At 45.2% G+C, this 21,944-nt stretch overlaps 1 protein-coding gene across 1 annotated transcript in view; it reads right to left on the reverse strand.

Annotated features, from left to right (window-relative positions):
* MTR (5-methyltetrahydrofolate-homocysteine methyltransferase) overlaps window positions 1–21,944 on the reverse strand; it is a 484,998-nt gene that overhangs the window by 89,663 nt on the left and 373,391 nt on the right. The window contains exons 27-28 of the mRNA XM_069234453.1: window positions 6,314–6,389; window positions 4,711–4,866 (exon numbers count right to left, since the gene is read on the reverse strand). Coding sequence (XP_069090554.1) covers window positions 4,711–4,866; window positions 6,314–6,389 — 232 coding nt within the window. The remainder of the gene's footprint in view (window positions 1–4,710; window positions 4,867–6,313; window positions 6,390–21,944) is intronic.

A 21,944-nucleotide genomic window follows, 5' to 3' on the forward strand; every position in this document is an offset into this window, starting at 1 on the left:
CCTGTGCCCTGCCTGCATCGCCTAAGTGACCCCTGAGTCCCTCTATTGCTTTCAATAGCAAACCCGACACCTACTTAGCACACTGCACCAGGCCGCCCCTGTGCCGCTGAGGGTGTGTTTTGTGTTCCTGTTTGTGTCCCCCCCAGTGCTCTACAAAACCCCCATGGTCTTCTCCCCGAGGACACAGGTACTTACCTGCTAGCAGACTGGAACCGGAGCATCCCTGTTCTCCATAGGAACCTAAGTGTTTTGGGCCCTCCTTTGACTCTGCACCTGACCGGCCTTGTGTTGCTGGTGCGGTGACTTTGGGATTGCCTTGAACCCCCAACGGTGGGCTGCCTATGCCCAGGAGATTGATTGTGTAAGTGCCTTACTTACCTGAGAAACCTAACCAAACTTACCTCCCCCAGGAACTGCTGATTTTTGCAGCCACTTTTAAAATAGCTTATTGCCATTTTAACTAAAACTATGTGTACTACTGCTTTGAATCAAAGTTCTATACTTACCTGTGTGAAGTACCTTGAATTTTATGTACTTACTTCAAATCTTGAATCTTGTGGTCCTAAAATAAATTAAGAAAATATATTTTTCTATATAAAAACTATTGGCCTGGAGTTAAGTCTTTGAGTGTGTGTTCCTCATTTATTGCCTGGGAGTGTACAACAAACACTACCCTCTGATAAGCCTACTGCTCGACCACACTACCACAAAACATAGCATTAGTATTATATAATTTTGCCACTATCAACCTCTAAGGGGAACCATTGGACTCTGTGCACACTATCTCTCACTTTGAGATAGTGTATACAGAGCCAACTTCCTACATGAAACATTTGGCTGTCTGAGTAGTTTTGGCAAAAACTGAGTTCTCCTCCATAATGTCATCAGTATACTGAGTGGGCAGCCTTGTAAAATGAAAGGTAGGTGGTCTGTGAGTGGAGTTGTCATCACAGTAATGGACATGTTACAGAGCACATGAACTAATCAGGTGTTGTGACTGTAGAGGCCTGATATTTTGTGTCTAGTCAGCTGCACATCTAATGGGTGAAAGAGGTATGGAGATGTAAGATGTGGATTCAGGCATGCTATTGCTACTGCACACAGGGCAAGCTAAAGGGCTTTGGTTGACATCATGCGGTTGAGTCTAGTATTGCAGTCCTACTTAGGTATTGATGTAGGTGTGAGGGTTGGCAGACAGGTGTGGGTAGTAGTGACATGTCATGACATGATGTAGGTAATGTGTATTGGCAAAAGCGATGGCCTAGCAATGATATGTATTGTGGCAGATGTATATGTGTAGCTGTGTCAATGGGAGGTATATGTTAACCATTATGCCCCCTATCTCGCCCTCCCTCTCTCTCTCATTGTGTGCATCAGCATCGTCTGGAGAAGGAGAAGGGGAAGAGGTGAGTGGGGAAGCAGCAGCCCACGGGACCCAGGAAGGGGGCACTAGTGACACTGAGGGACCCAGTGGGACAGAGGGCGAGGGGAGTGCCACAGGGCAGACCAGATCAAACACCTCATCCTCGGAATCCTCCTCCGATGGACACTCCCTGGCTGTGGTGGACCCATCTAGGACCGCGCCAGCTCAATCTGTGTCCACCACCCCCCTTGCTAGCACCACCCTCCCTGTAGCTCCCCACCCAGTTGCTCGTGCCCACTCACCCAGGAGGGTGGGCGTCTCCTTGGCCCCAGGCACCAGTGCCCCTGCCCCAGTCAGCCCTGCTGCCCTCATTGAGGAGGCTATTGACCTCCTGAGGTACATCTCTGTGGATCAGACGACCATTGTGAATGCCATCTAGGGACTGTCAGGTCAAGTTCAACAGAGTAATGCATTCCTGGAAGTCATTCACAGTGCCATGGCTGGCCTACAGAGATACTTTGAGGCTCTGGCCTCCACTCTGGCGGCGGCCAGTGTCCCTTCATCTCCCATCCCCCTCCAATTACCTCTTCCCAATCACAGCCCCCTTTACCCATACCCATCCAAAGCACACAAACACACAGGCATGCATCCACCTCAACAGACAAGGGTAGCTCAGACAAACACAAGCACCACAAGACCCATCACCGGCATGCACACAAGCAACACCCACCTGCAAACACACCAACATCCACTCCCTGCACTGAGTCTCCCATCACAACCTCCCTCACAGGCCCTAAACCAGACACACCTGCAGTCCCATCTTACCCACAGTCAGCACAATAGCAGACCCGTAGACATCCACCTCAGTCACCACATCCGCAGCAACCACAACCACCGACACCCCCACTTGCAGCACATTTAACATACCTGCAGACAAAACTCCAACAGACAGTCACCCATCCACCACGGCATCTCCAGCACCTCCTCCCCACCTTCTCCCAAAACACCTAAACGCCCACACTCACCCACCCAAGAGACACTCCACACTCACAAGCATCCCACACATTCACATGCACCCAGGACATCCACACCTACACATCTAACAACCACTCCCTCTCCCTCCACTCCCAAACCCTTTTGCTGTGACTGCCCTGTGTGTCTAAAAAGCATTTCCTCTCAGAGTTTTCCCTGTTTCCTACCTCTCTCCCACCCTGTGAGACCCCAAAGCACTCTGTGTCCCTGCCCAAGTCCAGCCCTTCGACCTCCAAGTCCTCCCCTGCCCCCCTGCTAGTGCCCATGCCCCTCCCACCCAAGAAGTCTACCCCTCCCAAGCCCAAGGACCCCCCCATCCTAAGCCCAAACCCAAGGACCCCCTCTCCCCAGCCCAAGCCAACCCCTTCCCCCCACCTAATCCCTGAGGTGCCTGCCTGCCCCCTTGATGCCCCTACCCTGTGGAGGTCATTTTGCAGTCAGGAGTCAAGTAGGGGCGCAGTCAGGTGCAATTTGTGCCTTGGGCACCTGAAACTTTGGACTGGCCACTGGCCTTCTATTCATATATAGTTTATATATCATAGCTGAGTATTTTAATACATCTGGGCCAACTTGCTGCTGGCTTCGATGGTAACTTACTTGTCCTGCCTTTCTTTCTACATGCCTGTTTAGTGTTTGTGGGCTTTGGATTTTGTTTGTGTGCGATGTGTGTGCATGTGTTGGTTGTGATAGCTGTTGTGCCTGGGCTGCATGTGTGTGTGTGTGTGTGGCCCGGCCATTAGTCCCGCTGTCATTGGTGTGTTTTGTGTGTTGGATATGTTTGTGTTTGGTACATGCATGTGTGTAGCCAAATTGCATATAGTTTGTGTTGGCATGTGGAAAGGTGGTTTTGTGTGCCCTTGTGTAGTTGTTGTGTGTACGTCTGTGTGTGTGGTGTTGGCTATGTCCTATGCGTTGTGTGTGGGATGTGCATGGTGTGACAAATGGTTTGTTGTATGGCAGTGTGATGGTGTTGATTGGTCGTGTGATGTTGGTACGTGTTGTTGTATGTATGTGTTGTCATGTGGAGGTGTGCAGTCAGGGTGCTTGGCAAAGCGTTTGTGTAGTTGCGGTTGTGATGTCGCTGTGTAAGTCGGTGGTATTGTGTATGATAGCGTAAGACAGTGGCGGTGCTCTGTATGTCCGGGTTGATGTGTGTATGTCACGTGTGTGTGTTGGCCGTTGTGTGTGTAGTTTGGGTGTGTATGTGTGTAGTATGCATGTGCGTATGTAGGTCTCTGTGTGTGTTCGTATGGGTGTGTGGTTCAGTGTGTGTGTCAGTCGCAAGCCATCCTGGATGTGTGTGTTGTGTGTGCGTGTGTACTAAAGCCTTTCCCTCCAGTGTGTGCTAGGTGTGTGTACTTATGGTTGTTGTCATCGACGCTGGTTCCAGAGTCGATGTGCGTTCAGGGTTAGTGGGAGGACTTCGAGTTCAGGCTCCCTGGCGGCTCCGGGCAGGTGTGTGTTCCTGAAGGTGAGTGTTTCCTTTTATAGAGTTGGTTTCCGCCAGTGTTTTGGTGGCGGTGCCTGCTGGTGAGCAGCCTCATAATGTGTCCAGCTGAAACATGCTCTCCAACGGTCTGAAGGTGCCTACTGCCTTCCATGGTGGCCTGTCCGCACTGGCGGTAGTTTGGCTGTGTTCTGATGGGAAGACCACCATTGTCATAATTTGGCAGTCTTCACCGCCAGCGGTACGACCGCCGCTGCCAACTTGGCTGTCCTGAGACTGCCAAACTCGTAATGAAGGCCTAAGTGTTTTCCCCAGTTCCAAAGTCGACAGCTCTGGACACATCCTCTTTAGCAGTAGTGCTCAGCTTCATAAAATCTAGGCTGTACAGTACAGATGTTGGACACTAATCCACATGAAGGCAGAATTTTGAAATAAAGTTGTTGAGAACTGTTCAGGTGTAACACAGAACTGGGACTAACTGCATCAGCCTACTTGGACAAGGAGGAGCTATATACATGAATATGTAAGGTGAGTTACAGCAAGGTTGCACAGTGACGTTTCATATTAAACACCCTGTAACTTACATTCCAGTTCCCTTCTATAGGTTGAGCAAGTGGTGAGGGGGAATACGATTTCAAAATCAGGCCTTAAAAAGTTTAGCTTTGGGGGTCCAGACCTCTCTGGGCCCTCTGTGGTTTGGAGAGTCCAATTTCACTGAACAGCACTATTCCCCTCTATATGATCTTATAATTCTATTATGAAACCCATCTTAAGTGTGTGTGTTTTTACATAAGAATGGCACTTTCTATTTATTTGAAAAAATAAAAAATGACACGTTTTTAAACGGAATAGAGACACATTCTCTTACCCACTGTTTTGTCTTTGAAGATTTTAGGAAATCCTCGGTTGGGGTATTTGCCACGGAGCTGCCAAACATCGAAGAAAGGTTTCCAGTCAATATAGCTCACAAGCCTCTCCAAGTCGTAGTCTTCAAAGACTTTTGTACCAAGAAATTTAGGCTGGACTGTAAAGAATACAAAGCACATATCATAGTCTACGGAAGGCAGAAAAGAATAGTGGTTCAAATAAGGATAAACTTTGAAACTGCATTTGGTTTCCCCAACCATTCAGTTGCCTGTCTGTTTAAAGTGCAGTCTCTGCATTAAAGGAATACTCTTCGTACACAACAGAGACAACTTCTGGTGGTTAGGACTATTTTATGACAAAACAATATAGAACTGAGAAAGAACTGTTCAGGAAAGGTATTAGAATAACTTTATAACACTGAAATAAATTGCCTCTTGTGTTGTACATATATTAAGGTAAAAGAGATTAACCATGATTTGAGTTGCAGTTACTGTCAGGCTGAGGGTTAGGTTTAAGATTCTAGTAAGGATTAAATCTGGATTAGGGTCAGGATCTGGTTTACAAATAACTTGTAAAAAGGAACAACAGTTAAGATTAAGGTTAAACTTGAGGCTATGGCTAAGGTAGGGGCTATAGTATGGTTAAGGGTTAAAGTAAGGATGATAGTAAGTTTAAGGAAGGTTGATTAAAATTCTAAGAACTTCGTTGCAAGGGGTTACTTGTAATAGTATACTCCATAAGGACTTGTGAACCAATGTTTTGCAATTCCTGTGGCATTTTGCAAACCTCCTATGTACTAATGTGTCAGTTTACAAAACATCAAAAAGCGGTAGGTCATAATTCGACCTGCCTCATGCACATTGCGACACACTATGATTGGCTGCGATCACACGGATGGCGACCTGCTGGGGTCAGCAGACCACCACATCAGTGACTGTTCTTAAAACAATTTATTTTTAAGTGCAGCCCCTTATCCTTAAAGAAAAAAGAAATGTGTTTAACAAACAAAAGAAACATTTTTAAAACGATTGTTTAAGAGTAGGCAGTGATCCCATGGACCACTGCCTACTCCCCCAAAAACTGTTTACAAAGGGGACGGGGTCCCTTACGGACTCATTCCTAATTGCACATGATTTACCATTACCATGCAGTAGTTGGTAAAATATTAATGTTCCGACACCGGATTTAGGTTGTGAAACATTAATACTCACAATAGGAAATCGCTACTTGGAAGGGATGCCCTAAAAACGCCCCTTACATGTAACCATCCCTAACAGCTTCTTAAACCCATTCAGCGATTCTGTAACATGTTACAAAATCCCTAAATTGGCTTAGTACATTGGAAAAACACATTGGGAGTTACTGAACTGCAGGGTTTGTATCAATAATATGAGTTTGTACATTTGGCCCATAGATCTGTACCAGCTCGCAGGTGAAGAACAACTATCTTTGTTAATTCATTTAGATGTACTATTGTCTGTTTTTTACAAAATGTTTTCTCTTTTTATTGTAAGTTGTTTTAGCAGGTTGTATGTTGGGTGACTGATATATTTAAGTGAATAAGAAGTCTAATAAACTATATTCAGGATCTACACCGTACTAACCTGGCGGATGTATGGAAGTCCAATCTATGAATAAACCTTTGTTTCTTGCTTGCTCTAATGTCAAATATCTTCTTTCCTGTAAAACAATAATGTATTAAATCAGGTTATCAATTAATATAATCTAAATGTAGCAATATTAACATTGAAATAGAGGTATAGCTATAATCGGAGCTCGTGGAGATTTGGAGGGGAATGGGGTAGGATGCCAGACACAAGTAAAAGCAGACTGATTAAATGACCATATGGAGAGACCAGCCGTGACGTGGAGTGGTGTAAAACAGCAAATTTCCCAGCTATAGCCAGGGTGGGACTGGCCATTAAAAACTCTGGTATTTTCCTAGTGGACTGAATGCTTGGGTGACACAACCATGAACGCCTTCATGCTGCCTGGAGACCACAGTGACTAGCAACGTGAGGCTGGTTTGAACACTTGTGCCAAGGCTGGTTCTGTTTCCAGCACTGTCAGATAATGAGCACATCCAAAGGAGAGATGCACTGCACAGAGCAAAGAGGCCAGCACCAAAACAAAACGAGAGAGTATCCACGTTGATCACGAGAGAGCTTCAGTCAGGGATGAAACACTGCAAATCAAATTATGTATAGTGCTTTACATGACAGCGAGTTAAGGGATTAAATGAGGTAGATGGAGGCAGAAAGCGTGCCCACCACAAAACATTAAAGAGAAAAACAACAGGTACAGACAGACAAAATACCTTCAGTGAAAAGAAAAAAAACGTGACTTAACAGTGTGTTTCCAAATAAAACACCGACAATCCAAGTATTCCCCCAAAAACATTCAATGGTAAACATGATTTGGACCAACGTCCATCTTAGTCAATACAATTATAGAGGACTGGGTTGCAAAATAACTTGCAATCACAACAATCCATTTCCAGTTAGTTTTGGTATAGTAACTTTATGAAAGCAAAAGTTAATTTTTGTTGAGAGGCGAACACAGATATAACTAAAGAATTTCATCAACAAGACAATGTGCTCTAAAAAGTGTTGTTCTCATACCACCTATGTGGTACTAAAAGCTCAATATGGGTTTGGGTTCAAGAGGGGTAGAGTCATTGATATATATTTAACTGATGTTATATGCAGTGATAATTAACGAAATATGCAATATTCAGAACTACTTTTCTTAAACACGAATGTGAATAACCACTATACAAATAAAATCTAAATTTCAAAGCATATGCTTTCTGATCTTTACTAGAAAAAAATATCACGAGAAGTACATATGCAAAACATATGCATACCTTAGCTTCACAGGAAAATTCACACATCGCAAAGTTTTTAGAGATTATTCGGTTATCAATTTCACCAACATTCCCAGAGCAAGAAAGTTCTTGTTTAAAGTGCTTATGTCAAACTCCTCACACAAATCCTTCTGTGCAAGATTTCTCTGTTTTAATTACAACTGTGCAACCTTCACTCAGCTAATGAAAGATACGTTTTAAAAAAGCTTCACGACGATGTGAGCAAAATAACTTTGCATCATTTCACACCCCAAAAAGCTATCTAAGGATTTCGATTTTGTATGCCTTCAAAGGAGAGCTCAATTTCAGTGGGTTATCTGCCAGGAGGAGCAGTACAAGTCAACTTCTCATCCTTTTGACCTTGCGTTTGTAGTCGGTGACAGTGTGCTAACTCAGTTCACCCATTCTGGCTCCTTACAATGAAAGGCCCTTTGTACCATGGGCCTACACCTTGCCACGTATTTTCAGTCGCAGGGACGACCCAGTGAGATTGGCATTGCAACTGTTGCCCAGCAAAGAGAACCCTTGGTCTATGAGAGACAATTGCTACTCCCTCCCCCAACCCAGCTGACTTCTCCGGGTAGCTGTGGATGAGAAGGTGGGGCTTGGCTCAAGGGAAGAGCTATGAGGTTTCGCTGAGGTAAAAGAACAATACAATTTTCTCACTTACAATAAAAAAATGTATATCCAAACATTGTTGTCGATTTTGTAAATACACCATCCTTTCATAATGCTTCATTAAAAATACATTCAACAAAGCCTACAAAATTTCTTAAGAAATATCCAGTGTTTTCACTTCTAATATAAAAGCAATTTAATTCTCAAACAACTAAATTATAAACAAACAACTTACTTACCTTTGGTAACTCTCTTTCCAGTGGAACGACTGGGCCCAAGTCACCCTAGTGGGTCTGGATTGTGGCAGTAAGCTGTGGTACTCAGAACTTCTGGGAATTAGCATTTGTCTTACAATCAGAGTACAGCTTCTGATGAATCTTATGTCACAGATGCTTGGCAGGGTTCTGCAGCAAACCTGCACAATCTAAAAATCCATTCATGGAGACTGAGAGGAGGAAGCTGACTGCATTTGATCTACCTTCTGAGGTGGATGTTCTCCTTTCAGCCATGTGTCAGTCTACAAAATCTATTTATGCAGGGTAAAAGTTGTAGCCCCCTGTGGGGTACAAAATAAGGACCCCCTGCAGATGGGTTGTTGTTTTATCTGTGGCCCAGCAAGGTTTTGCAGTGGGGACCATTAAAGGTTATTTGTCAGCCCTTTCGGACTCTTTCTGGACCAACCATTCTTGTTTAAATCACCTGTTGTGATGCGATTTATTAAAGTTTAAGTACACAAGTTCCCTCCCATTTCACTTGTGATGTTACAGTGGGATCCGAATTTGGTCCAGCTATTCCTCCTGTGTTCAACTTTTCGAGCCAACATAGAGTTGTTTATGCATCATCTGACCTTCAAAATTATCATCATCATCGCAATTCCTTCAGCATGTAACATGAGTGAGTTCTGGGCTCTGTGCAGCTGCCTTCCTCCAACTCTTTTCCAGAAAAAACTGTTGTTGAGTACCGGGTGGCCTTTTTGCTTAAAGTTGTACCGCCTATTCATAATGGGAAATCCATGACCCTCTCAGCCATCTGTGCCACGCCTAACCCCTCTAAAGAAGATGATTAACTCCATCTTCTGGACCCTAAAAGAAGCTTAAGCTTTTATATCAATCAGACAAAGACCACTGGGTGGACAACAAGTTTTTTTGTGTGGTTCGTTGGGGGCAAAGAAAGGCAAGGCAATGAATAAAAAGACTTTATCATAGTTTACATTCCTCTCATCAATATGTGCTACGCACTGGCCAAGAAGCAGCCTCCACAGAAAGATAGAGAGCTCATTCCACCAGGATTAAGGATGCTACTACTGTGTTGGCAAGCAAAATGCCTGTTCTTGACATCAGTGCACACATTCTCGAAGCACTACTGCCTTGACAGCGGGCATCTCACCCATTCGAACTTGCAGAACTTTTAGGTCTCAGCTCACTCAAAAGACCAGCCACCTTGGGAGGTACTGCTTTGGTATCTATTCTAAAGGTAAGAAATCTGTGGTTAGAAGAATCCATCGGAACATGTTACTTATGTTCATTAACTCTCTTTCTGGTTGATACTTTATCTAACTGCAGATTCCTCACTCTCTGAATATTCCTCATGTGTCAGACAGGATCCAGAAATTTTGAAACAGTGCCCCTGTGGTCGCCAACACTGTTCTGCTGCGGAAGTGACGTATGGGGCAACATTTAAGTGCCACCCATGTAAGTTCACATCAGTTGCTTTCGAGACAGTCCCCACTCTCAGACACAGAGCCCAACACCAGATTGGTTCCTGAGCAGTGGTGTGGATCTCTAGACTTGGTATCCTTTGAGATGGAAAAGAGTCCAGTTCACTGAATGTGGAGTTGGGAGGGTTGGTAAGAAATCTGTGATTAGCTAGACATAAGTCAAAGCAGGCTGATTAAATGACCATATGGAGAGACCAGCAGTGACGTGGAGTGGTGTAAAACAGCAAATGTCCCAGCTATGGCCAGGGTGGGACTGGCCATTAAACAACTCTGGTATTTTCCTAGTGGACTAAATGCTTGGGTGACACAACCATGAACGCCTTCATGCTGCCTGGTGATTAGCTAGAGTATCCACCAGAAAGAGCATTACTGACGGTAACTAGTTCTTCTGATGGATACTTCTAAGTGCTTATTCCCCATCTTTTGAATAGATACCAAAGCAAGACCTCCTAGGTGGTGGGTATGTGAACTGGCTCAGATCAAAAAGTCCTGCAGGACCGAGCAGGCAAAATTGCTCTTCTCATCAGACCTGGCTATCCGAACAGTAGTGCTTCGTAGAAGTATGAAGTGAGGCACGTGTAGAAGTCTGGCAAAAGTCCAGGACAGACACTCCATGTACCAATGCAGAGGTAGCAGCCCTGGCTCTGTGGGTTGTGTCCTAGCCAGTGCATAGCAGATTTTGATGCAGAGAACGATCCAGCGAGAAATTGTCCTTTTCTGCACTGCTCTACCCTTCGCTCCAGTGGATCCAACTAAGAGCTGAGCTTCCTCATAATGTTTCCTGGTACGATCAATGTACAAGCTGAGAGCTCTTTTGGGATCCAGCCGATGGAGGCTCTCCTTCTCAGAGGGGAAATGTGGAACGAAGAATGCCGGAAGAGTAATGTTTTGCTTGACAATAAAAAAGTTAGTAATTTTAAGAGAAAGGAGGCTTGTGTCCTCAACACCAGCTGGGCTGGATAGAATGTTGTGTATGTTTGGTTGATATAGAGGGCTTGTATCTCACTCATCTAATGTGCCAATGTTATAGCAATGAGGAAACAGTCTTTAGAGTGAAAAGCTACAAAGGACAGTTGTACGGCGTTTCAAAGGGAGTACACATTAATAATGCAAGCACTATGTTCAGGTTTCAGTGAGGCATGATGAAACACATGCTGCAAACCTTTTAAAAAATAAAACGCATCACAACAGCTGATCGGGCAACTGCAGCAAAGCTGAAAACGCTGACAAATAACCCTTTTACTGTGCCCAAAGCAAGTGCTTGATGGGCTAAGGACAGCAAAAAAACTAACAGTTCGGATAGTTTGGCTTGAAGTGTGTCAACCTGCAGAATACCACATCAGACCAGAAACTTGCCCCAAGAGCAGGTGTAAACTGATTTTGTGGAGAGATGCCTACCAGCTGGAATAACATCGACTGGAGGTTTGAAAGCAGTCTACGTTTGGCAATCAACCTTCAAACATGGAGATGAAGTCTGTGCATGGCCTGGATACAGGACCTTGCTCTGAAGATCTTCCTGAAGTAGCAACCTGTTTGAAGGACAGATGCTCATGACCTGGAGTTCCAGGTACCAAACTCTCCTTGCCCAATCCAGTGCCATAAGGATAACTCAAGCCTAATTTGTCCTGATTCTCTTCAGAACTCAGGCCTGAGGAGGTAGAGACGGGAAGGCGTACAAGAGTTCCGAGCTGCACGCCAGGTCGAATGAATCTCCCAGACAGAGCCGTCTTATCTTATCCAACACGCAAACATTTTGACATTGCCAGTGCTTAATCTGAGCCAATGGTTGCTGGTGGGGGGCACCAGCAATTATTTTGGGAGATTGGCACTTATGTTCCCGCATTAGATACTTCCAAAGAGCAGGAGAGGGAAAAACACACAAATCTGAAAGACGGAGGAAGAAAATGAGGGAAAAACCGTCACAAAGGGAGAATGCAGGAACCTGCATGAGTGAGACAGGGGTCAGGGAGTGTCTGGAAGTGGATTGAAGAGGCATTAGGTGGATTTAAGACTACCAGCTTAGGCATTCTGTGTGCCAACATTTAGTTGTATCGGCTGCGGGCATATGAACAGAACTTCAGGCACCGGCTCTCTTTCTTTTACAAATTAAGCACTGGACATTGTGCATTCTCTGCAGTGGCGAATAGACTGAGCTAAGAATCTCTCACCTTGAGAAGATACCCCTTGCCACTTAGGGATGTAGCAGCCATTCGTTATCCATTAGGCCTTACTGGCTGAGTTAGTCTGAGCTGGAATCCCACCAAATGGTGCACCACTAGGAAAAACTCAGATTATCCAGCCACTTCCAGAGGTGTAGTGCCTCCCGACGTGGAGCACATAACCCACCCTGGTTTGTTGTAGTACCACATGGGGGTGGTGTTTCTGTAAGCAACTGTACCAACCTCCCTTTGATGGATGGCAGGAAAGTTTTCAAAGCCAAACGGGTAGCCTGCGGCTACAACAGGTTAATGTGGAGCCAGGTGCCCACGAAAGACCAGATTCTTCTAATCTCCACCCTCCTAGATAGGTTCCCCAACCATATAGCGATTTATTCACTACCATTGTCAGCTCTGGGCAGGGGAAGGAAAGGGGTCTGTCACTGACTCAGTCACGGTCCAGCAGCTGCCACAGTAGTTTTTCGCTGTCTACTCTGAAATCTAGACAGAATCGGACAGATCCCCCTGATGGTGTGCCCATTGGTACTTCAGATCCTACTGCAGAGCACATATATGTCATCTGCCATTCCTTTTTAAAGTATTTTTATTGAAATTTTAATATATAACTTTGATTTCATGGAAATGGACATATTCATGAGTTATAAAAACATCTGTATCATACAAGCACAGAATTATTACCACAACATCTTAAGACTCAGTTCTGCATTTGTCTATTACTAAGCAGACTTTTTGACCATTACGAGTTCTGGAGTAACGGCGCCCATTCTTCCAATTCTATGTTATAGTGTCTGACCCATGGGCCCCATATCTTATAAAATTTCCAGGGACAGCCTCTGGCTTTATAGGTGGCTTTTTCTGTTGTCATGTATGCGTCCATCCCTATCTTCCACTCCTGCAGGGAGGGTTTTCTCTGAATTCCCCAATATTTGGCTATGACCCTTCTGGCAACTACAAGCCCCAGGTTTCCCAAATAAAAGTCCTTTTCGGGGCCCTTTTGGCAACTACAAGCCCCAGGTTGCCCAATAAAACTCTTGGGGATTCCCAGGAGTACATATTATGGGTCCATTGGTATGTCCTTTTCAAATACCTTGGTTAATTCCCCAATTATGGTGGCCCAATATTGTTGAATGTGGATACAGTCCCATAACGTATGAATGAACGTGCCTCTTTCTGTTCCACATCTGAGGCATTCTGGATAAGGTACACGACCAAACCTATAAAGGCCTTTCCTATCATAGTATACTCTATGAAGAGTTTTAAATTAAATTAGTCATAGCCTAGATTTATTTGCAACTTCCCTGGGGTGCATCAATGCCACCTCCCAGTCAGTATCATCCATTCCTCCTATATCTCCCACCCATCGTGCTCTCAGTTTCACAAGTGTGTCTTGCCTATTATTGTTGAGTGTCTTGCAGGTCCATGACACCACTTTTTCTTCTATTTCCCCCATGAGTAATCTCCCTTCCAAGGGTGCATAGCCAGGTAAATGTTCTGTGTCTATGTCTTCTTTCTGCCATGCATGTTTTAGCTGGAGGTATTTGTGTTGTTGTGTGTTTGCAAGTTGATATTCTCTCTGCAGCAACTAAAAGAGGGCAAGAGTCCCATTATCAATATGATTCTCTACCTTGGAGATACCTAGGTTTTCCCAGTTTGTGAAGCCCTGTAATTCCCAATCTCCTTCTATTGGGTTCCCACCCTTAGAGAGGTTTCTCGGGTAACCTTCACATTCCATTTCATCCACTCTGTCACCTCTTTACAGGCGTCTAATGTTCTTTGAGTCGCCAGTAGCAGTTTGCCATTACTTTTCCCTCCATATATATAGTGCAGAAAAGAGTAGGTTTCAAATTGTATTCTTTTTAAAGCATATGTTGGATGGTTCCGTGGTATTTATGCCCATTCGTTTATCACCATTAAATGTGCTGCCTAATAGTAAGCCCTTGTATCTGGGAGGGAGATGTCTCCGTTATATTGGTTGCGCTGTAAAGTATTTAGTGATACCCTTGGGTGTCCCCTCTTCCATAATGGGTCTCTTGTTTTACCATCAATCTTGGTAAATATATAAGCTGGTATTTTATGATAGGTGTTCTGCAGCACGTATAGGAGTTTGGAATCAAAACCACCTAAAACATGGCTGCCTTTACTAGTAGCGTGAGGGGGAGCGATTTCCATTGCTGCTTCTTTATGGAACTCCTGCACCATGCGCTTGATATTGTGCCTCAGGCATTCTTCTTGGTTTGGTGAGATATATATGCCTGGGTATCAAAATCCCACATGTTCCACCCTCAGGTGTCCCGGGAGTACCTCGATGGTAGGATATAGACTGGATTTGTTCCAGTTGATAGAGTAGCCCTTGTGTTCACCATATCTTTGACAGATCTGAAATATCATAAGGAGAGTAGTCATTGGACGTGTAATGTACATAAGTATGTCGTCTGCATATAGTAAGATACGCTTGTCAACCGTCTCTTCTTCCCCCCTCTGAAATCAGCTATTTCCACGTGCAATTTAATTATACAGGCGAGGGACTCTAGTATCAGGGCAAACAGCAGAGGAGAGAGAGGGCAGCCCTGTCTCGTGCCTCTCTTGATTGGGAATTGTTGTAAGAATTCTCTGTTCACTCTAACCCTGGCTACCGGTCCTGTATATAGTAGGTCTATCTATGCATGAAACTTGGGACCAAATCCAAATTTCCAGAGGACCTGCTTTATAAAAGGCCAATGAACCATGTCAGAGGACATTTTAGCATTGATGGTTAAAAGAATATGCAGGTCCTCCTTATGTCGCACTTGTTCCAGCCAACTGGATAGTCTGCAGAGGTTGTATCTTGTGGACCTCTTCGGCATAAAGCCCGACTGGTCCGCGTGTATCAATGACATGATGATCGGTACTAGTGTACTGGATAGGACTTTGGCTAGGATTTCGGTTTCTTTGTTTAGTAAAGAGATCGGGTGATATGAGCTGCATCTCGCCTCTGGCTTTCACAGCTTATGTATGACCACTATTGTGGCCTTTCTGAAATCCGGAGGGAGAACCCCTTCTCTCTGTGCCTCATTCTATAAATTTAGCAGATGGGGACACACCATAACCGCCTGTCTCTTTAAGAGTTAGGCTGTGATGCCATTCGGGCCAAGGGTCTTCCCAGGTCTTAGCTTACCCACCACTGTAAGTATCTCTGCTAGCGAGAGGTCTTCCTCTAGGGATGCTCTATCTGCTGTGCTTAAGGTCAGAGTTTGCAGTTCTTCCACATATTGTTCTAACTGGGGGGGATCTGCCTGTGTATGAGCTTTCTAGAAATTTTTATAGTATCTCCCAAATTCATTTGCGCTCTCTCTCGCCATGGTATAGGTGGCGCCATCCTCACAAATTATTAATCATACCCACCTGGCCTCCTCCTCCCTTTTCCCAAGCCAAGCCAGTAGGCATACGGCCTTATCTACTGCATCGTATAGATGATGTTGTTTGGCTAACCATTGTTACTTGGCCTGGTTTTGCGCTAAGGCTTGGTATTCTTTTGTAATTCGCACTATAGTGCGAATCCTGTGTGGATCGATCGTGGCATCTGGCGGTCTCTCTAGGGCAAGATGTCTATGTCTATTTCCTCCATCTCCTGTGTTTCTCTTTTCTTCTTTTGGGCTATGCAAGTTTGTGCTCTATCCCTCAGTACAGTTTTATAAGCCTCCCAGAGTGTAACAGGTGATATCTCTGGTGTTTTATTTTCTTCAAAGTAGAGCTCAGCGTCAACTTTAATTTCTTGGGCGACTGGCCAGTGCCCTGCTACGTGCACCTATTGTATGTAATCCAAAGAGGCAAGTGGTCCAATAGACTTCTGGCCAAATATTCTCCGCTCTCAATTTCCTGTACGTCCCTAGCTTCGGCCAATATGTAATCTACAGATATGTTAGGCACAGTGTTTTGGCGAATTCTGCCAGGTTTGTGTCTACAATTCCTCTCCTATCCATACTAGCGCGATCTATGTTGGGGGCCATCACATCATTGAACTCTCCCCCTAGTATGTGACAGCTGAAGTCTACTTCCAGTAAAATTGCCACTTTAGCAAGTGTGGTTTTCTGCAGTCTCTGTGGGTCATTTGCCATTCTTGACCAGCAGGATGCAGGACGCCAACAATCCCAGTAGCAGTAGCCTCAGAGCCATCCTCACTGAGACCCAGGACAGAAGCTGAAATATCAGGATCATAGCCAGAATGTCCTAGACTCTCCACTCGGGGGGAAAGACACAGAACTGCACCATGTCCAGAATAGTTCTGTGAAGATGTCAGGTGTGATTTTGGCACAATGATAGTGAACCGCAACAATGTTAGGAGGTTCACCATAGTCTGGAAGTGGTGATAACTGCTTTAGCAGCCACTTGCCGAGGTAGGGGAAAATAGGCACCACAAATCTCTGAAGGTGTACAGCAACCACTACCATCACTTTTTTTAACACAAGAAAAGTGCTGGTGAGGCCAAAGGGGACCACTGTGGAACTGAAAGTGTTCTTGCTCCACGTGAACCGTCAAAGATTTTATTTTAGATGGCCCATGGAAAATTTGGGATCAGATCTAGGGCTATTTAAAACTAATTTGTTCTGATGTTTGGTAACTTTTATTCATATTTAATCATTCCTAGAACCATAGTTGAATATCAATAAGCCATATTCATATTAAATAGTTAAATTCTTATTTGGGGTTCAAATGAAGGGTCTCGGAAAATTCTCACACAAGATGCCATTGATGATTTATTAGCTGAGATTCTCAATAAATGGAGCAAAGAGATCGAGAAGAAAAGTTCCAGTAAACTGTGGATGGAAATCTCTAATTTCAGCTATCAATCACTTTGTGGAGCTAACCTTAGGAGTATTAACTTTAATGAAATGTGGATGCTTTTTTATACTCTTAAGGTTTCTAATAGGTACTATGCAAATGTTTTAGTCTAATCTTTCAGATGTTAAAATAGTACTGTGGGAGGCTAGTGGCATATGTTGGGGCCCTTCCTACAACTCAACGTCCTTTGTGTTGAAAATTATCAGTTTGTCAGCTCCATGACAGATAATATCAATGTTGTAGGACAGTAGCCTCCTTCTAGCTTGGTTACCCCCACTTTTTGCCTGTTGGTCAGTGTGTTTTTCTGTGTTCACTGGGATCCTGCTAACCAGGACCCCAGTGACTGTGCTCTCTCCGCTAAATTTGGTTGCTGGTAACTTTGTATCCACACAATTGACATACTGGTCCTCCTATGTAAGTCCCTAGTATATGGTACCTAGGTACCCAGGGCACTGGGGTTCGAGGGCATCCCTATGGGCTGCAGAAGTTATTCTGCCACCCATAGGGAACCCATGCAAAGGGTTCTGCAGGCCTGCCACTGCAGTCTGCGTGAAACGGGTGCATGCACCCGTTTTCACTACAGGTCACTGCTCCAGGTCACTATAAGTCATCCTTATGGTAGGCCCTCTCAGCCCAGAGGGCAGGGTGCAGGTACCTGTGTGTGAGGGCACCCCTGCACTAGCAGAGGTGCCCCCACAAACTCCAGATCCATTTTCCTGGACTTTGTGAGTGTGGGGACGCCATTTTATGCGTGTACTGGACATAGGTCGCTACCTATGTCCAGCTATATAATGGTAACTACGAACCTGGGCATGTTTGGTATCAAACATGTCGGAATCATACCCCAATACTGTTGCAAGTATGATTCCATGCACTCTGGGGGCTCCTTAGAGGACCCCCAGCATTGCTACCATCAGTCTTACAGGGTTTTCCAGGCAGCCCAGCTGCTGCCATCCCTCAGACAGGTTTCTGCCCTCCTACTGCTTGATCTGATCAAGCCGAGGAAGGCAAAGCAAAGGATTTCCTTTAGGAGAGAGAGGTAACACCCTCTCGATTTGGAAATAGGTGTGACTGGCTTGGAAAGGGTAGCCTCCCCAAGCCACTTGTTTGCTTTGAAGGGCACATTTGGTGCCCTCTGTGGATAAACCAGTCCACACCAGTTCAGGGGTCCCTAGTTCCTGCTCTGACGTGAAACTGGACAATGGAAAGGGGAGTGACTACTCCCCTGTCCATCACCACCCCAGGGGTGGTGCCAAGAGCTCCTCCAGAGGGTCCCCCGGTTCTGCCATCTTGTTTCTAAGGTTGGCAGTGAATTATGGGAGCATCTGAGTGGCCAGGCCAGACAGGTGACGTCAGAGCCCCCTCCTGATAGATGCTTACAGTTAGGTGACCGATCCCCCTTTCAGGGCTATTTAGGGTCTCTCTCTCGGGTGGGTCCTCAGATTCGGCTTGCAAAATTCCAGCAGGACTCCTCTGCAACCTATGCTTCGCCTTCTGGCATCCAGAACTGCGGCTGGAACCTCCAGGTCCCGACAAGCTGCTTCAAAGAAGAAAGGACTCTTCAGCAACATTGTTTCCAGGGCTCCTGCCAGCTTTGCAACATTTTCCTCACTGTGCATCCTCAGAAGACTGCACCTCTTCAGCCTGCACAAGAAGAAGGAATCTCCCTTGGAGTGAAGGAGTCACTCCCCTGCAACCGCAGGCACCTTCAACAAGCTATGACCGGCTGCGTGGATCCCCCCTCTTGCTGAGCTGTGTAGATCCTGCATCACAGGTGGTGGCCCAGAGTAGTCCTCTTAGTCCTCTCTTCCAGCTGTCCAACTTTGGTGTAGGTAAGCCTTTGCCTTCCCATGCGGGACGGTACCCCAGTGCACCGGGTCAGCTGCCAAGGCATCTCCTCCAAGGGATCTTCAGGCGACGTGTAGCTCCAGCCCCCAGCACTCCATCCTGCAAAGCACAGCCTCCTGCGTGGTTCTACTGCAGCGTGGGATCCTCTTTTGTAGTGCTGCGTGGGCCTCCTCTGTGACTCCTGTGTCTCCGTCCTGTGGGACTTCTGTTGGTGTTGCTTCTGCTCCTGTGGACTCTCGGCGATGCTGAGGGTTCCCTGTGACTCCCCCTCCTGGGCAGAGTCATCCTGGGTCTTGCTGGTCCCCAGCAACACCTCTTTCCCACTAATCGCGGGTTTGCCTTTGCCAAGGCTTGTCGGTGGAATTCCTTCACCCACATCCGTCTGCAATCTTCCTTCCAGCGTGGGGCTTCATCTGCATCCATCAGGAACTCTTCTCCGGCTACAGGGCTGCAGTGCTGACCTATTCTTCATCACCGTCAACCAACTCCTGCATCCACAGCTGGGTGCGTAGTAGCCTCTACTTCGCCTGAACTCCACTATGACTCTTGAACCTGGTCCCTTCTCTCCACAGGTCTTCTTTCTTCAGGAATCCACTGCTGGTTTTTTTACAGTCTTGTCTAGGTGTCTTATTTTTCTTCTTTTCCTCCTTTTGGGTGGTTTGGGGAAAATCGAGTGTTTTACTCCTGCATTCCTGGTCGCTGGGGTGTAATGTGTTACTTTTGTGGTTTTCTGGTACCCCCAGCTCCCCTCTACACATTTTACTTACCTAGGTGGGGGTACCTTGTTTGCATTCCATTTTTTTAGTACATGGTTTGTGCTCCCCCCTAAGGTCACTATTGGTTATTGCTATTTGCACTGTTTTCTAACCTTTTCTATGCCTATTTCTGATTGCTAGTGTATATATTTAGTATATTACTTACCTCCTAAAGGTGGGTTACCTGTCTAGTATTTTGTGGTGATTTGTTCCAAAAATAAAGTACCTTTACTGAGTGCTTCCTTTCATGTGTGTAAATTCTGTCTACAGTGGTATTGCATGAGCTTTGCATGTCTCCTAGATAAGCATTGGCTGCTCATCCATAGCTACCGCTAGAGAGCCTGGCTTCTAGACACTGCCTACACTTCACCAAGAGGGGATAGCCGGACCTGGTATAAGGTGTAAGTAGCATGGATACCCACCACACACCAGGCCAGCTTTTTACAAATGTTGTTCCCCACACAATACTACAAGAATCCATCTTGCATTAAAATGGACAAGATCACTCAGGGAAAGGAAAATGTTACTTACCCAGTAAGCACCTGCACGTGGCATGTAGTGCTGTAGATTCACACTGTTTGCCTGCTCTTGCCATCTAGTATTGGGTTCGGAGTGTTGCAAGTTTTTTTTCTTCGAAGAAGGGTTTGAGTCACAGGATTGAGTGACTCCTCTTTTTCCTTTGTTAGACTGTTTCCAAAAAGGCGGGTGAGAAAAGGAGTGTAGAGGAAGAAAGATGTCAATGCAAATGTAACTAGGTATGTACAACTACATACAAGTATAGTGTAACTGAAATGGCCACAGTCATCCAAACAGGAGGGAAGGCGCATGTGAATTCACAGCACGACATGCCACAAACAGATGCTTACTGTGTAGTAACATTTTCCTTTTAATGGCATGTGTAGCTGCAAATACATATGCTCTGCATGGACTGTAAAGCAGTCCCTCCATAGAAGCGGTGGCTAGCCTGTGGGAGTTTGAATTGAATGGAAATGTGTTTGTAGCACTGCTTGACCTACACTGGCTTGCTGGCGTGCTAATGCATCCACACAATAATGTTTTGTAAATGGATGTGGTGTAGTCCATGTAGCTGAATTACATATGTCAGCTTTGTTTTTAAAGAAAGCCAAAGTGGCTACTTTTTTTCTAGCAGTGTACGCTCTGGAGAGACAGGCAATTGTCTCTTTGGTTTAGCATAACAAGTTTGTATACATTTTACTATCCAGCTAGCTATGCTATTTTTGGATATTGGGCTGCCTTTTTGAGGTACTGAAAAAGCTACAAAGAGCAGTTTGGTTTTTCTAAAGTCTTTAGTTCTGTCAATGTAAAACACTAATGCCCATTTAACATCTTAAGTGAGTAGGTCTCTTTCTGCAACTGAGTCAGGCTGCAGAAAGTAGACTGTTAGTTCAATCCATTGGTTAATTATACAGAATTGGGAAACCACTGTAGGAAGGAACTTCAGATTTGTGCAAACAACCACCTTCTCTTTATGAATTTGGAAGAAAGGTTCTTCCAAGGTTAGGGCCTGGAACTCACTAACACGTCTGAGTGATGTGATAGCAACTAAGAATGCCACGTTCCAAGAAAGATACTGAAGAGGGCATGAATTAAGTGTTTTAAAAGAGGGGCCCTAGAGCCCGACAACCACAATAATGAGGTTCCAGGATGGTGCAGGAAACACTTTGGGTGGAATAACCCTTTTAAGGCCTTCCAGGAAGGCTTTGATGACTGGGACTCTGAACAAGGAGGAGCCAGTCATCTAAGTACATGAACACGTGTAGGTTTTGTCTACTGAGGTGTGCGGCCACTACTGCTAAGCACTTTATGAAGACCCTATTAGCAGTGGTGACTCCAAAAGGGAGGACCTTGAAATACTAATTATTAATTTTATGTATTTGCAATGTTGCAGTGTGGATGGAGATATAAAAGTATGCATTATTTAGATCCAGGGTCGTCATAAAGTCACCCTGTGGTAGAAGAGAGATAACGTCTTAAAGAGTGATCAAGGGGCAGTATTCTGAGAAAATGTAGTTGTTTAAGGGTATGAGGTCCACAATAGGCTTGAGAGAGCCGTCCTTTTTTGGGAATGAGGAAAGGCAGGGAGTATACTCCTGATCCCTGGTGTTGTAATGGAATAGGCTTGATGGCCCCTTAGAGAATAAGGGACTGTACCTATTGCTTGAGAAGGGTGAGGTGTTCATGGGATAGTCTGTGAGTACGAGGGGGAATGTTTGGAGGAGTGGTAATGATCTCCCGACAGTAACCATGTTGGACAATAAAAATAACCTATTGGTCCGTAGTGATGTTTGTAGGAAAATACCTGATTCTTTCTTGTTGTGGTCACCCCATGTGTGAGTTTTCCTATTCACCCTGCTGTGGACCCAATTTTCTGCATCAGTGTTAGCCTCTGATGGGGGCATTGGCCTTGCCACCCTT

The sequence above is a fragment of the Pleurodeles waltl genome, chromosome 5 (assembly GCF_031143425.1).
Source record: "Pleurodeles waltl isolate 20211129_DDA chromosome 5, aPleWal1.hap1.20221129, whole genome shotgun sequence".
Lineage (NCBI taxonomy): Eukaryota > Metazoa > Chordata > Amphibia > Caudata > Salamandridae > Pleurodeles > Pleurodeles waltl.